General features: G+C 33.6%; 1 protein-coding gene across 12 annotated transcripts in view; it reads right to left on the bottom strand.

Annotated features, from left to right (window-relative positions):
- Positions 1-18,259, bottom strand: part of LOC120426262 (protein NDRG3) — a 166,569-nt gene that overhangs the window by 65,404 nt on the left and 82,906 nt on the right. For 6 of the 12 annotated variants that reach the window (XM_052708899.1, XM_052708903.1, XM_052708901.1 and 3 more), the window contains one exon: positions 10,222-10,320. The exons of 3 other annotated variants lie outside the window; for them this stretch is intronic. In XM_052708899.1, coding sequence (XP_052564859.1) covers positions 10,222-10,320 — 99 coding nt within the window. The remainder of the gene's footprint in view (positions 1-10,221; positions 10,321-18,259) is intronic. 3 more of the 12 variants (XM_052708900.1, XM_052708902.1, XM_052708908.1) reach the window with 1 other exon arrangement.

Below are 18,259 nucleotides of genomic sequence, written 5' to 3'. Positions count from 1 at the left end.
CGGAGAACCTGGAACCGGTCCCAAAGTGGCCAGATATGTCAAAATAGTTTTTTGCGTCATCAATGAGCTTGATTTTGAAAATGCTGAATTTTGATACCCATATTGCCACTCAAATAAAATTCTTGAAAATACTGTAGAATTGGGGATATTCCGGATTCCACCGGAGAACCTGGAATCGGTCCCAAAATGGCCAGAAGTATCCAAAAATGGTTTTAGCGTCATCAATGAGTTTTATTTTGAAAATGCTGAATTTTGATACCCATATTGCCACTCTAATAAATTTCTTGAAAATACTCCGTAGTTGGGATATTCCGGGTTCCACCGGAGAACCTGGAACCGGTCCCAAAGTGGCCAGATATGTCCAAAATGGTTTTCAGCGTCATCAATGAGCTTGATTTTGAAAATGCTGAATTTTGATACCCATATTGCCACTCTAATAAAATTCATGAAAATACTGTAGAATTGGGGATATTCCGGATTCCACCGGAGAGCCTGGAACCGGTCCCAAAGTGGCCAGATAAGTCCAAAATGGTTTTCAGCGTCATCAGTGAGCTTGATTTTGAAAATGCTGAATTTTGATACCCATATTGCCACTCTATTCTTGAAAATACTCTGGAATTGAGGATATTCCGGGTTTCACCGGAGAACCTGGAACCGGTCCCAATGAGTCCAGATCGGTCCAATATGGTATTGGATATTATAATTGTACTGTAACTTGCATTATGATAAAATTTTAAACAAATTGTCATTCAACATTCGATCCAACATGCAAAACAACTAGAAAATAGAGGGCTAAAAAAAAGTTACCTGGTTGGTTTTGGGAATAACTTAGGGTAAGTGCCTCTGTTTTTGACTTTTCAAAAAGCAAAATAATCTAGAGATCTGTCCGCATCTTTTGCTTCTTGAATTTTGAAAATCCGTCCACAGGGAGCCGAGATACAGCTGTTTGAAGTTGGACTTCGCCTTTTTTCGCTTGCATGGTAGTTTAGGTGTTAAAAGTTTCAAAATATTGTTTTGGATGTATTCGAAGTGATTTAGAGAGCAATGAAAAACTTCTTTGTTCCAAATCGAGTCGAATTTTCAAAACATGATTAATCCAAGATGGCGACCAAAATGGTGGTGATGAAATATTGGAAATTTCAAATTTGACAAAAATAGGGTCGTAGAACTCGAATTTGGTGTTAAAAACAAGAAAATAAAAAATACGAAAACAAAATTTTGTTCGTGCTTCGATTATCCACCCTACAAACCTTCGGATAATTAAACTTCGGATAATCGAGGCTTCGGATAATCGAGTATGAACTGTATTTTAATTTTTTGGGAAATTCCGTACCACAATACTGCAAAAAAAAAATTCGATTAAGAATTTTTTTTGTCAATACTTAGATATTTTGAAAACCAGTTAAAATGCATTTTCCTGCGTTTATAATCATGTTTAGCATGTTTGAACTCCTTCACGCAAAAAATAAGGCACATTTGAATCAACAAAACATTTTGTTGATTTGAAAATCAAGATTTTTGTTGAATCAACGCTAAACGTCAAAGCAACTTTTTCAAAACAACAAAAGATTTTTGTGGAATTGAAAAAATCAAGGTTTGTTTCAACGCAAAATCGCCGTTGATTATATTCAACAAAATTTTTGTTGAAACAAACCTCGTACAGGCTGATTCTACAAAACATTTTATATTTTCATGAATCGTTTTTTTTTGTGTTAAATTGTTACATAAGAAATTGGGTAATATTTTTTAGAGTTTATATATCTTTCCTCGAAGTATTTTTTTTTATTTTAAGAATTTTTAAAACTGATAATAAAAACTAGCTGTTAACAGAAAAATAAGCAAAACAAAAAAGAAACTATGTCTGTAGTGCCAATCCAACATTTCATTTATTTCACTCTTTATTCTAAATTTCTCACCAAACAAGAAAACGGTGAGTTTTATAATAACATTTTATTGGTATTAAATTCTATAAGGGTCATTCCACCTGAAGTGTGCAAGAAAAAATGCAAATTTGAAAATTACCATCTCCGATTCTGCTCAAATTTGGCAGAGCTGTTGAGACTATCAAAACATGCAAAAATCCCGAATTTCATCCAAATCAGACCACCCCCTCAATTTTTGTACCCTCCCAAAAAATCGACTTTTAGGCGATTTTTGAGCGAAACCCAAGGCGAAACTCCTATCTTCAAACGAGGATAACTCAGGAACCACAAATCTTAGAGGATCGCTTCTAGCATATGCGGCAAATAAAGCCAATACAGGTAATCTCAAATACTCAAAACTTTAAAATTCGATATCTCTGGAACGAAACATATTGCTTTCTGTCGATAAGTGATTCTTATGTAAAATTGGCCGCGGAATACGATGGTGAGGTCAAATTGAAAAAAATAAATAGGGCTGTTTTGAGATACGGCCATTTAAAGTTTTCAATTGCGCAATACAGGTAGAAACAATATTTTAATTTAAATTTTGAACATGGAAATGGATGCTACGTCCAATTTCCTTCAAAAGTGATTCTAAGACCGACCCTCTAAGATTTGTAGTTCCTGAGTTATCGTCGTTTGGAGATAGGGGTTTCGCTCAAAAATCGCAAAAAGTCGATTTTTTGGGAGGGTACAAAAATGGAGAGGGGGGTCCGATTTTGATGAAATTCGGGATTTTTGCATGTTTTGATAGTCTCAACAGCTCTGCCAAATTTGAGCAGAATCGGAGGTGGTAATTTTCAAATGCTGTTTCGCTTCAGATGGAATAACCCATAAGACAAATGAAAAAAAAAAACAAAATTATTTTCTCTTTAAAACTTTAGTCTTTTTTGTAATAGATTTTTTGTAATAGATTTTCTACATTTCCGAATTAATATTGCAAATTAATCATAGCTCAAACAAAAATGTAATTTTCGCCATGTTGAAAAATATATTTTGAGGAATGCAAAGTGTTAGTCATTAAAAGGTGAAGCCGACTTAATTCTTAAGGAAAATAGATCATAACTTTGATGGTGCACAGCAACCAAGGAAGCTGTTGTCTTCCAAGATTGTCAAACTTACGGACCGAATTCTACAACAATTTGTTTGCGAAAATTGTAACTTTGTTGTAAATTGTGTTGAAGACAGTACCTTAGAGTATTCACCAAATAATACATATAAAGTTTTCGTAGTCACGTAGTGTATGTTGGTATGGTTGAAACGTTAAGAATTTAATTCTATATCTATTCACTGTTGGTCAAAAATCGATACATGATATTTGAGAAGTTTTATGAAACCTGCATTAAATGTCAATTGCTTGAAAAATAACTCAATCCCGATGGTGCTGAAATACAAAGGAAGGGTCAAAACAAATAGTCACCAATTCGTGAAATTTGTTCGAATTCAATCTCATAATGTGGAAGCGTAGTTTATCAAACATTTTATTTTTGAGCATTTACAAAAATAGTGTAAATGGTTGATTATTCGAGAGGCTGCTTTTTATAAGCTACCAAAATGACAAGATTTTTTCTTGGAAAATTGTTCTTCAGCAGCAACGCTTATAAAAGTGGAATTTTCAATGAACAAATCATCCAGATACGATTTAATAATCAAATTCACAAGACAAGCTCCTTCTTTCGTATTTCTAGCGCATCTAAAAAGCATACATTTTCATAATGTTTACAAAACTGAGCAATGTTGATCAATATTCTAATTCCGATCCCTTTCATCAGATACCACCAACAATGGTGTAATTGGTCCTATCGAACATCCAGCCAGACACCGTTCAAACTTTTCAACTAACTCATCAAGCAGAGTAAACAGCCTCCGGAGTCTGCGAAAGCCCTGCTCATCTCCAGCAGCAAAAGGGGACGAGACTTTGAAAAGTCAACTAATCATGCCGCAGCAGCAATTTCCACCGTAGAAAACCCCATTTTCCGGGAAAAACAAGCCCAGTCTGAGCTTTCGCTTAAGGGTGTGGCTCAAACACGTGCTTGTGTGTATGTGTGCCTCGCTAATAAATTGATTTTCCTCCCCGTTGAAGCTGATTTCGCGGAAAAGCGCTCAACGTGACACGGAAAAATCACTCACAATCGTCAACCGTTTTCTGGGAGACGAGCGGTGAAAAAGTGGCACAAAAAGAAGAAAAAGCTCGATGACGACGACGACGGGTGACGGACGACGAGCTTTTTCTGCTGTTGCTGTGCAAATGATGGGGCGGATAAGCTAATGCCTAAGCATTTCATTTTCCACCCAAACGGACGTGGAAAAATGGGTGCGAGTGGAGGGGCCGAGAAGGGATTAGTGGGAGGAAAACAGATTCCTCTGGGCGAGAGAATCAAGCCATGTTGCTGGCGCGATTGAAGTGGAACGAAAATTGCACTGTGAAAAATAATTTCATTTCTTAAAAAAAATTGTCTCTTGAAACCAATGTTATCCATTTTATTTTTATTTAAACGTTAAGAAGCCTTTTACATTTTTCGATTTTTTTTTTCAAAATGAATTTCAAATCTAGTCAAGAAAATAAGCCAAGGGAAGGCCAACAAAATGACAATCACGATTGTTGGCGTTGCAACAGTGTGATAATCACCGCCCCCTCAGCCAAAGGAACGTCCTGAGGAAGTGACACGGCGATGGTGAACATCGTCGATTCCAACCGGTTGTTACTCTCTCCCCGCACCGAGATTGTCGCGCGCCGTGAGGAAGTGGCTTTGTTTTGGATGGCGAGGACACTCTCGAGCTCGAGCTGGCACTTGAGAAATCAATTAGCACTGAAGTGAGGAACACATCTTGATTTACAAGGAAGGACATGACATGGCAGTATCGGTAGACAGTTTCTGGAAGAAGGTTTTTTAATCAATATGAAGAAATTTGATATTTGGTTTCTATTAATTTTTTATTAAGAATTGTTTTAAATAACTTTAAAAAAATATTTTGAAAAATGAGATTTGAAATTTTGTGTGCGTAATCAGTTGTCCAATTTTATTTAAAAGTCCCTGTAATACTATATTTTCAAACCATCTCCATTTCAGGAATCATATTGAGAAATATGTATTTTTCAAATGTTAAAAAATGAAGGATTCGTTTTTACTGAGCATTTCTCTACGAAATCGTTTTTTTTTATTTTAATTTTGTATTTTTTAATCCAGCTGAAACTTTTTTGGTGCCTTCGGTATGCCCAAAGAAGCCATTTTGCATCATTATTTTGTCCATATAACTTTCCATACAAATTTGGCAGCTGTCCATACAAAAATGATGTATGAAAATTCAAAAATCTGCACAGAAAAAAAATCATGGTAATATTACATCTAGGAAGAGGTACATCTTTTATGTCAGAAAAAAGGTGTAATTTTACCTCTGGAAATGTGTAATTTTACCACTTTTCTAGTGTAATGTCACTTTTTCAGTCTAAATTGAGGTAAAATTACATCATAAAAGAGGTAATATTCAACCTTCTAAAATTACAGCTTCCAAATTTACATTATTTTTTACTGTGTGTATCTTTTGAAGGAATTTTTTGATCGATTTGGTGTCTTCGGCAATGTTGTAGGACTAAATTGGAAAAAAAATTATACGCGGTAAAAATTATTATTTTTTTGTTACTAAAACTTAATTTGCAAAAAAATACTATTTTTATTTAATTTATTTTGATATGTTTTATGGGACATCAAATGCCAACTTTTCAGAATTTTCCAGGCTGTGCAAAAAATCTTTGACCGAGTTTGACCGAGTATTGATTTTTTCAAAAAATCGAAATATTTATCACAAAAAAATTTCAGCTTCATTTTTCGATGTAAAATCAAATTTGAAATCAAAAAGTACTTAAGTGAAATTTTGATAAAGTACACCGTTTTCAAGTTATAGCCTTTTTTGGTAACTTTTTCGAAAATAGTAGGGTGTTTTAACCATTAGTGGACCCCCTAGTAGAGCCGAAGCACATTTTTCACCAATTTTCAATATGTTAAGCACTTTTTCATAACCCTTTGTACAAAACAATGAAATCTGAAGTCTTTTGAACAATTTTGACTATTTGTTTCATCAGTTATTTGTTTTTAAGCAGAAAAATAGCCATTTGAAAAAAAAGTTTTTTTGCCTTGTTATGGACCCCCTTTTCCTATAGTGGACCCGGGTCCATAATCCGATTGTGGACCCGGGTCCACTAAAGGCAAACTGTTATTTTGATACCAAATTCAACCGATATTTGATGTTTTGATGTATGGTATAGGTCTAATGATAGATATAATGAATAAAGATGGATTTTGCTCACTTTTCATTATAAACAAATATGTTTTGTTAACAAATTTGGCTTTAAACAACAAAAAACCTAACAGACATTTAAACACATTTATTTCCGAAAAAGATCAGAGAAAACGTTTCAAAAACCACTATAAACATAAAAATAATTAAAAAAAGTAATCTTGATGCATTTTTTTCCATATTAATTACATAAATGGTTGACCGAAACTAAATAATAGATTTCCAGAGTTTTTTTTGAAAAGGACCAATAAACTATTGTCTTTCATATGCTTATAGGACCTAATCAAAAAAAACTCTAGATTTGTTTACAGTTGCTGATAAAACCACGCATGTTTATTTAAAAAAAATATTTTGTCATTGATTTATTATTATAAAATATCATTTCAAACTGCAGTTATGATGCTTCAGTTAAGTACAATTAACTATATTTTTGATTAATTATAAATTCTTACGGCTTCAGCATTTTTGGTACTTTTGACATGAAAACAGCTATATATATACTCATTAGGGTGTTTCAACCGAACAAAAAAGTTCCCAGAATCAGGCAAACCGAGGTTCCCCTAGTAGAGGATACCCATAGGGACTCTCATGCCAAATATCAGCCCATTTGGTTGAGAATTGGCCTGTCCCCAGCGGTTCAAAGTTTACATGGAAATTACTATGGGATTTTTATGCTTTTCGTTCAATCGTTCCTACAGGTCTGGGGACAACATGAATTCACTCGGAATAAAGACAGGTGTGTAGGGGATGGTCCAATGAACAAATTCCAGAAGGAATCAGGGTTGTCCATTCTGTCCCCAAGGTGCGCATTGGATCGACGTCCGGTGTCTCCAGAATCAACGATTCACCCTTCAAATGTACGCATTGTCCTTAGTATGCTATGACGGTTAGCTGAAAATTACGACGCCCCATGTGAGACAGTGAACACGTGGAGAAGCATCGATTGCATTATTCTTACAAAATCATCATTTTACGTTATGAAGAATAGTTCAAATTGTTACAGGAACATCAATAATTATAATTTTATTACTTTAAAGAATGTTTCTGAGCCAAAACTTGAGTGTATGCTCTGCCACGTGTTCACCGTCTGACATGGGGCATCGTAATTTTCAGCTAACCGTCATAGCATACTAAGGACAATGCGTACATTTGAAGGGTGAATCGTTGATTCTGGAGACACCGGACGTCGATCCAATGCGCACCTTGGGGACAGAATGGACAACCCTGATTCCTTCTGGAATTTGTTCATTGGACCATCCCCTACACACCTGTCTTTATTCCGAGTGAATTCATGTTGTCCCCAGACCTGTAGGAACGATTGAACGAAAAGCATAAAAATCCCATAGTAATTTACATGTAAACTTTGAACCGCTGGGGACAGGCCAATTCTCAACCAAATGGGCTGATATTTGGCATGAGAGTCCCTATGAGTATCCTCTACTAGGGGAACCTCGGTTTGCCTGATTCTGAGAACTTTTTTGTTTGGATGAAACACCCTATTACTCATAATTGAAAAAATATGCGTTTAGGTTGATAATAACAAGCATTTATTGTATGTTTTAGAGAAACTTTTGCTTGGATACACAGTTTTCTTCATTTTTTAAGGTTAAATTAACAGGGGTCCACTTTTGGAAATGTTTGGATTTTAGTTGTCCTATATTGGACCCCCCTTATTTTTGCTCGAAAATGGCAGTTCTTCGCTTTATTTTAGTAAAGATCCTTAAACATACATTATTTCGACTTGCTGAAGTTAAATAATCAGTCAAAAAATGATTGGATGGTTAATTCAATCATAAAATATAAATGCAGTTTTGTTGTGAAAATGCTAGTGGCCATGGCTGATTTCAGATGTCGAACTCAAAACACTTATTTTGGTGAAAAGGACAATTCAATGTCAGTCAACATTGTTTTAAATGATGCTGAACATGCCAAATAAATGATTTGTAGACAACAACACGCTTGAAATTGTGATTTTATTGAATTTTTCATCAAAAACCCTTCAGAGGGTCCACTATAGGAAAGGGGTCCACTAATGAATAACGTACCCTAGCAGTTTTTCATTTTTTTTAAATTAGTGCACATGTTTGCCCACCTTTGAAAAAATATTTTTTAAGAGCTGAGAAAATTCTCTATATTTTGCTTGTTGAACATTGTTGATACGACCCTTAGTTGCTGAGATATTGCCATGCAAAGGTTTAAAAACAGGAAAATTGATGTTTGCTAAGTGTCACCCAAAAAAACCACAATTTTTCAACGTCGATATCTCAGCAACTAATGGTCCGATTTACAATGTTAAAATATGAAACATTCATGAATTTTTTTCGAAAACAATATCTTTAAATCAAGACTAACATTTCAAAAGGGTTAAACAATCAATATTATGCCCTTTTGAAATGTTAGTCTTGATTAAAAATACTATTTCTGCTATAGAATGGCACCATTATCATTTAAATTGTAAAAAAATACGTAGAGGCATATTATGGGACACTACAAAAATCACTGCATACTTCTCTTTACTTAGAATATAGGAAATGTTAGTAGAAACACAGCCAAAGTTGACCCCTAAAAAAATTACATTTTTAAAAACATTGGCAAAGTTACATAAAACAAGTAAAACTTCCAACCCTAAAATTTTAAGAGTTCTTCTTTTAAATGCTTTTTGAAGATCAAAAGTTGGTTGAAAAATTGAATTTTGATGACTTTTAAATCAAAGGCGGGGTTGGGTTGTAGAGGGTTAATTTGATTTTGCTTTTAAAAATGAATTCTTAGTTTGCATTTCGTTTTCTAAATTTCGTATCAATAATATTTTGTTTCAAAGATTCTCTTGTCTGCTGACGTTTGTTTTTTTTTTTTGGAAAAATGTCAGATTATGATAATAAAACGTGCAAAAAAATGGTTTATTGAAATAATTTTTTTTTTTATTGCCATTAACCAACCATTAATTCAAAAATATATATTTATATTTTTACCATGCCTCAACACGATTTTTTTAATATTCAATTTCAAAACCAAATCTGTTCTCCAAAAACATTTCAAAAGCGATAAATTACGCATTCAAGCTGCACCTTACACACCATCCCACCTCCGACGTTCAATCGATTTACGCAAATTGTTTACAACGCCAATTAGCAAGTAAACAAATGACTGAACCTCTGCCAGCCTCAATACAACCCACCCCAGACTGATCAGAATTGAAGCAAACGTCGATTTTCATTCATGGGATTAACCCTCACCACGACCCCCATTCGTTCACCGCGGGTTCACACAAAAAAGTGACTTAAAATGTTAAGGATTTTTTACAGGAAATGAAACGAAGTTGGCAAATTGTCAAGTTAAAATATTTTCAGTTGATACCAACTTTTCTTATTTTAATCAAATTTAAAATTATTTGATAGATTTCCAAAATAATTATGATTTCAGGTTTACAGGTTTCTCAATGTGAGTGTGTTTTTCCACACACAAGTGACGCCCACCCACACAACCACCACAACTTTGATTTGCATAAAATGCTTGGGCTGTGTTCAGGGGCTCTCTGTGTTGCGTCCGTCCGTCATCATCGCAAAACTATCGCGCACTTATCGCGTTTCTATCGCTTGTCATCGCCTGAAATCGCTGAAACATTTATCTCTGTTCTAAACGTGTATATGCAATAAATACGCTTTCTAATCTATAAATCTATAAACGCAGTCAGTCAAGAGGAAAATGAGAGCCGTTTTCGAACTGTACAGTTGTGAGCTTTGTTTTTAGCTGTGAATGACTTTTTTTTTGTTGCGTTCGCTGTGTTGTGAAAATGTTTTCAATGCTGGTTAAATAAAAAAAAAATCACGCAATTAAATCGGCACAAAACCCCACTCGCAGTCCAATAATCACACAAAAAGAAAAGAAAACAAAAAGTTGAAATCAAAATTAAATTAAATTAACGCACAACCAAACAAAAATAAAACCTCTTTTCAGAGTGGTATGTTTTTGTTTACTGTTTTTGACGTTTTTGTTTTTTGCTTACCCCAACAGGCGCGCTTCCTCGGCAGTGTGAGCTGGTGCGGATGGCATTCTGGCGTTGTTCGGGTGGGCTCCCTTTCCGGTGCGGTCCCTGAAATTAATACTAGTACATGCAGAGAGAGGCCAGACGAAATCTCGAGAAGTCAACTAGAAACTAAGGACGGGGGAGGTTATAACTAGTTTAAAAGGCGAAAACAAAAAAAGAGTGTGGATGGAAAGAGTGAAGAGAAAAAGTTAAGAGGAAAGTTTGAAGGAAAAAGAGAGAAAACTTGAAATTGAAACGAGAAAGAGTGATCAACACAGTAAAAAATCATGGTAATTTTACATGTGGGAAGGGGTACATCTTTTATGTCAGAAAAAATGTGTAATTTTACCTCTGAAAATGTGTAATTTTACCATGTTTGTGTATGTCACTTTTTCAGTCTAAATTGAGATAAAATTACATCATAAAAGAGGTAATATGCCCCCATTTAAAATTACACCTTCCAAATTTACATAATTTTTTACTGTGATGTTGAAGGAGAAGAGGTCGAATTAAGGATGCTATTAGCGAATTGGCAGAAAATTAAAGGATCAAACGAAACTCAAAGTGGACAAGAAAGAGATAGCGACAGGAGATTAGTGTAAGTGTGTGTGTGGGTGTGTTTGTTTGTGTGATTTGGTTTTCTTGTCTTCTGCAGGGGGTTGACTTGAAGCTTTTCTGAAGAAGTAGAAGCTGAACGATAGTGATTGACAATGAGAAAATTCATCGGAATCTTTCTTGGCTGTATGGTAGAGTGCGTTTTTATGTGTTTAGCGAGCATAGTAGCAATGTAAGCTTATTGAAACATTGGTTAGCATAGCTTATTGATTAAGACTTAACTTGTTAGGGTTAGCTTATGGGGTATGGCATTACCAAGATGACACATGACAGGATAAATCGAAACATTAAGTATCACATCGGCTTAGTCCGAAACAGAGCGAAATAATCACATAAACGAATCGTTAGCCGTCGTCGGAATATCCAGGAAGTGGTGGTCATGCTTGGCCGAGTGGACTTGGCCAACTTCCTGAATGGAGGCGGAAAATGTGACCAACAGCAAAAACCCGAAACCCGACGAGATAAAGCCCGGAAAAGTGTCGCTTTGTTTGGTGGGGCTCAATTTTCGGGTGGGCTTTTCCGACGAAAAGGCTTGTTGATCAAAGAGTCAGGGCCGTGTACAAGGGGGGGGTTTTAGGGGTTTAACCCCCCCTGGCAAATTAAGTTAGTTACACCCCATGCGCCCCTCGGCCCGAAGGGCCGATTTTTTTTTTAGCTATGTTGCTAAAATGCCAAAGAGATTTATTTTTTCCAATCGATATGAAAAATTTGACTGGAGGCGCCCTAATGACTAAAACATTTTAATAAAAATTATGAAAATTTAACTGGACGCGCCCCTAAGACTTAATTTTTTTCAATACGAATATGCAATATAAAAATTTGACTGGAGGCGCCCTCATGACTTAAAAAAATCATGTAAATTCTCGATATGAAAAATTTGACTGGAGGCGTCCCCATTAACTAAAACATTTTCATGAAAATTATGAAAATTTAACTGGAGGCGCCCCTAAGACTTAATTTTTGTCAATACGAATATGCAATATAAAAATTTGACTGGAAGCGCCCCTACGACTTAAAAAAATCATGCAAATTCTCGATATGAAAAAACTAAATAGAGGCGCCCCTACGACTTTAAAAAAATCATACAAATTTTGTTATGAAAATTTGACTGGAGGCACCCTTATTACTTAAAAAAATCATGCAAATTCTCGATATGAAAAATTTGACTGAAAAATTTGACTGGAGGCAAAAATGACTAAAACATTTTTATGAAAATTATGGAAATTTAACTGGAGGCGCCCCTAAGACTTGATTTCTTTCAATACGAATATGCAATATAAAAATTTGACTGGAGGTGCCTCTAATACTTTAAAAAAATCATACAATTTTTTTTATGAAAATTTGACTGAAGGCGCCCTTATGACTTAAAAAAATCATGCAAATTCTCGATATGAAAAATTTGACTGAAAAATTGGACTGGAGGCGCCCCTATGACTAAAACATTTTTAATGAAAATTATGAAAATTTAACTGGACACGCCCCTAAGACTTATTTTTTTTCAATACGAATATGCAATATAAAAAATTGACTGGAGGCGCCCTCATGACTTAAAAAAATCATGTAAATTCTCGATATGAAAAATTTGACTGGAGGCGTCCCCATTAACTAAAACATTTTCATGAAAATTATGAAAATTTAACTGGAGGCGCCCCTAAGACTTAATTTTTGTCAATACGAATATGCAATATAAAAATTTGACTGGAAGCGCCCCTACGACTTAAAAAAATCATGCAAATTCTCGATATGAAAAACTAAATAGAGGCGCCCCTACGACTTTAAAAAAATCATACAAATTTTGTTATGAAAATTTGACTGGAGGCACCCTTATTACTTAAAAAAATCATGCAAATTCTCGATATGAAAAATTTGACTGAAAAATTTGACTGGAGGCGCCCCTATGACTAAAACATTTTTATGAAAATTATGAAAATTTAACTGGACGCGCCCCTAAGACTTATTTTTTTTCAATACGAATATGCAATATGAAAATTTGACTGGAGGCGCCCTCATGACTTAAAAAAATCATGTAAATTCTCGATATGAAAAATTTGACTGGAGGCGTCCCCATTAACTAAAACATTTTCATGAAAATTATGAAAATTTAACTGGAGGCGCCCCTAAGACTTAATTTTTGTCAATACGAATATGCAATATAAAAATTTGACTGGAAGCGCCCCTACGACTTAAAAAAATCATGCAAATTCTCGATATGAAAAACTAAATAGAGGCGCCCCTACGACTTTAAAAAAATCATACAAATTTTGTTATGAAAATTTGACTGGAGGCACCCTTATTACTTAAAAAAATCATGCAAATTCTCGATATGAAAAATTGGACTGGAGGCGCCCCTATGACTAAAACATTTTTAATGAAAATTATGGAAATTTAACTGGAGGCGCCCCTAAGACTTGATTTTTTTCAATACGAATATGCAATATAAAAATTTGACTGGAGGTGCCTCTAATACTTTAAAAAAATCATGCAATTTTTTTATGAAAATTTGACTGAAGGCGCCCTTATGACTTAAAAAAATCATGCAAATTCTCGATATGAAAAATTTGACTGAAAAATTGGACTGGAGGCGCCCCTATGACTAAAACATTTTTATGAAAATTATGAAAATTTAACTTGACGCGCCCCTAAGACTTATTTTTTTTCAATACGAATATGCAATATGAAAATTTGACTGGAGGCGCCCTCATGACTTAAAAAAATCATGTAAATTCTCGATATGAAAAATTTGACTGGAGGCGTCCCCATTAACTAAAACATTTTCATGAAAATTATGAAAATTTTACTGGAGGCGCCCCTAAGACTTAATTTTTGTCAATACGAATATGCAATATAAAAATTTGACTGGAAGCGCCCCTACGACTTAAAAAAAATCATGCAAATTCTCGATATGAAAAACTAAATAGAGGCGCCCCTACGACTTTAAAAAAATCATACAAATTTTGTTATGAAAATTTGACTAGAGGCACCCTTATTACTTAAAAAAATCATGCAAATTCTCGATATGAAAAATTTGACTGAAAAATTTGACTGGAGGCGCCCCTATGACTAAAACATTTTTATGAAAATTATGGAAATTAACTGGAGGCGCCCCTAAGACTTGATTTTTTTCAATACGAATATGCAATATAAAAATTTGACTGGAGGTGCCTCTAATACTTTAAAAAAATCATGCAATTTTTTTATGAAAATTTGACTGAAGGCGCCCTTATGACTTAAAAAAATCATGCAAATTCTCGATATGAAAAATTTGACTGAAAAATTGGACTGGAGGCGCCCCTTTGACTAAAACATTTTTAATGAAAATTATGAAAATTTAACTGGACGCGCCCCTAAGACTTATTTTTTTTTCAATACGAATATGCAATATAAAAATTTGACTGGAGGCGCCCCTACGACTTAATAAAATTATGCAAATTTTCGATATGAAAAATTGAATGGAGGCGCCCCTACGACTTTAAAAAAATCATATTAATTCTATTATAAGATTGACTGGAGGCGCCCTTATGACTTGAAAAAAAAACAAGAAAATTCTCAATATGAAAAATTGGATCGAGGCGCCCCTACGACTTTAAAAAAAATCATAATAATTTTATTATAAAAATTGACTGGACTTATGACTTAAAAAAATCATGCAAATTCTCGATATGAAAAATTTGACTGGAGGCGTCCCCATTAACTAAAACATTTTCATGAAAATTATGAAAATTTAAGTGGAGGCGCCCCTAAGACTTAATTTTTGTCAATACGAATATGCAATATAAAAATTTGACTGGAAGCGCCCCTACGACTTAAAAAAATCATGCAAATTCTCGATATGAAAAACTAAATAGAGGCGCCCCTACGACTTTAAAAAAATCATACAAATTTTGTTATGAAAATTTGACTGGAGGCACCCTTATTACTTTAAAAAATCATGCAAAATCTCGATATGAAAAATTGGACTAGAGGCGCCTCTATGACTAAAACATTTTTATGAAAATTATGGAAATTTAACTGGAGGCGCCCCTAAGACTAATTTTTTTTCAATACGAATATGCAATATAAAAATTTGACTGGAGGCGCCCCTATGACTTAAAAAAATCATGCAAATTTTGGATATGAAAAATTGACTGGAAGCGCCCCTATGAATTATTTTTTTAAATACAAATTCCCAATGTAAAAATATGACTGAAGACGCCCCTACGACTTTAAAGGCATATGCTCGATATGGCAACTTGGATTGAGGCGCCCTTATGACTTAAAAAAATCATACAAATTTTTATTATGAAAATTTAACTGGTGCCACCCCTACGACTTAATTTTTTAAAACAAATTCTCAATATTAAAAATTTTACAGGAAGTGCCCCTACGACTTAAAAAATAATGATAAATTTTGCTATGAAAAATTTTATGGATGCGAAACCTACGACTTTAAAAAATTCATACAATTTCTTATTATCAAAATTGACTGGAGGCGCCTCTATGACTTAAACATTTTTATGAAAATTCTCAATATGAAAATTTAATTGGAGGCTCCATTACGACTTAAAAAAATCATGCAAATTTTCGATATGAAAAATTGAATGGAGGCGCCCTTATGACTTGAAAAAACATGAAAATTCTCGATATTATAATTTGATTGTAGGCGCCCCTATGACTGAAACATTTTTATGAAAATTCTCGTTATGAAAATTGAATTTGAGGCGCCCCTACGACTTAAAAAAATCATGCAAATTCTCGATATGAAAAATTGATTGGAGGCACCACTACGACCTTAAAAAAAATCATACAAATTTTATTATGAAAATTTTACTGGATGCGCCCTTATGACTAAAAAAAAAATCATACAAATTCTTATTATGAAAATTTGACCTATGACTATGAATGAAACATTTTTATGAAAATTCTCAATATGAAAATTTAACTGGAGGCGCCCCTACGATCTAATTTTTTTAAACATATTCTCAACAACTACGACTTAAAAAATCATGCAAATTCTGGATATGAAAAATTGACTGGAAGCGCCCCTATTTTTTAAATACATATTCTCAATGTAAAAATATATCTGAAGACGCCCCTACGACTTTAAAGGCATATTCTCGATATGGCAACTTGGATTGAGGCGCCCTTATGACTTAAAAAAATCATACAAATTCTTTTTATGAAAATTTAACTGGTGGCGCCCCTACGACTTAATTTTTTTTAAACAAATTTTCAATATTAAAAATTTGACAGGAAGCGCCCCTACGACTTAAAAAATCATGAAAATTTTTGCTATGAAAAATTTAATGGATGCGTCCCTACGACTTTAAAAAAATCATACAATTTCTTATTATGAAAATTGACTGAAGGCGCCCCTATGACTTAAACATTTTTATGAAAATTCTTAATATGAAAATTTAATGGGAGGCACCACTACGACTTCAAAAAAATCATACAAATTTTGTTATGAAAATTTGACTGGAGGCGTCCTTATGACTAAAAAATATCATGCAAATTCTCGATATGAAAAATTTGACTTGAGGCGCCCCTACGACTTAAAAAATTCATGCAAATTTTCGATATGGAAAATGGAATGGGGGCTCCCCTATGACGTAAACATTTTTATGTAAATTCTCAATATGTAAGTTTTACTGGAGGCGCCCTTATGAGTGGGGAAAAAAATGGTAAAATTATTGAAAAAAAAGTTGATTAATCGGTGCCCAAAGCAGCTTAAAAATGATAAAAATATTTTAAAAATAAGATTTTACTGGAAACGCTATTATGACAAAATTCAAACATTCAACAAAAAAAAGTCTGACTATCGTCGCCCCTCTAGCAACATAAAGACTGTTTAATAAGAGCCAAACAAAGTTTGGCGTACGATAACTTAACAAAATAAAAATTCTGTTTAACGTTCTAGCTACAACAATTTTTTGCGCCTTTTGGCACACTCTGTTTGACTAGTTTTGAACAGTCTTTATAGCTTGAGGAGCACCGATAGTCAAATAATTTTATTTTGTTTTTATTTTAACAAAACGCCGCTGGTGAAGTCCTTTTTTTTCAAATATCTTTGATCTTTTTTTATGTTGCTCTACTTTTTCATTTTTTTTATTTTGTCATGAGGGCACCTCTAGTGAAATTTTATTTTCAAAAAGGTAGTCAAATTGTTTTATTTAACATTTTTATTTCATCACAAGGCGCAACTTTTTATCATTTTTATGTTGCTCAAGCTAACTTTTTTTTGATTATTTTTTTTACGTGTTGTGAAACTTTCTTTGAAATCTTATTTTCAAAATATTTTCATCATTTCTTTGGTGCTTTTCAGGCGTTGATAGTATTTTTTTAATATTAAATTATTTTATCATTTTTTAAATTTTGTTTATGAGAGAGGTGCCTTTTCGGAACATTTTCGAAATATATCTTTGTTTCCTGTAGCAACTTTGTTATTTTTTATCGATTTTCTAGGACGTTTCTTCAGAAAAGCCAAGGAATCGATAGAAATATATTCAAAATTATCTTTTTTCATTTTTTATACTCAAAAAGTCTGTTACAAATGTTTGACCCAAAAATGAAGTTTTTTATCTTATTTTTCAGATTTTCTGAAAATTCCGTCCAAAGATACAAAATTTCATACGTTTACATACCCATTCCAGCCCTCAAAATTGTATGGAGACTTGTATGGAAAAACAAATGATGCAAAATTGCTTCTTTTGACATAGGGAATGCAAAGAAAAGTCGATTGAAAATCGGACCAGTAGTTTCCGAGTTATGATCAGTTGAACACATTCAGTTTATCCAGCTACAATCCAACCCCACCTCTAGACGGGGTTCGATCTAATAATTCGCCAAAAATCAATTTTTAACAAATTTTCGACCTTAAAAAGGCAATGGAAAGAAGAACGCTTAAAATTTGAAAAAAAAAAAATTAGGGTAGAACGTGTGACTTGTTTTATGTGACTTTACCAATGTTTTAAAAAATGATTGTTTTTCTTGGCTGTGTTTTTCACTAATATTTTCTGTACTTTTTTTTCTATTGTCTCAGACTATACCTCTAAGCATTTTTTAACAATTTAAATGATAATGGTTTGTTCTAGAGTAAAACAAAATGAAAAACATACAAAAAATAATGAAAAAAATGGCTGTAAAAACATCACAAATTAGGTGCTAGAATAGGCCAAATACTACCAAAAACAAACATCAACTAAACAAGATAAATGCAAATATAAAAACTAAAAATTAAACAAAAACAACATAAAACAATTGAAGTAAAGTTTTTCGTAGAACAAAAGTTGCTCAAAATGACAAGGGAAAAATTTAAAAAACATCAAAAAAAATGGGCAGCAAAAAATCAAGTTCATCGATTTGATTTCTTTGAGATTGTGTATCTCAGAAACAAATTGCTCGATTTGAAAGTTTCAGCAGGGGT

Source organism: Culex pipiens, chromosome 2, assembly GCF_016801865.2.
Source record: "Culex pipiens pallens isolate TS chromosome 2, TS_CPP_V2, whole genome shotgun sequence".
Classification (NCBI taxonomy): Eukaryota; Metazoa; Arthropoda; class Insecta; order Diptera; family Culicidae; genus Culex; species Culex pipiens.
The sequence above is the reverse complement of the archived record's forward strand: the minus strand, read 5'-3'. Positions and strand labels throughout refer to the sequence as shown.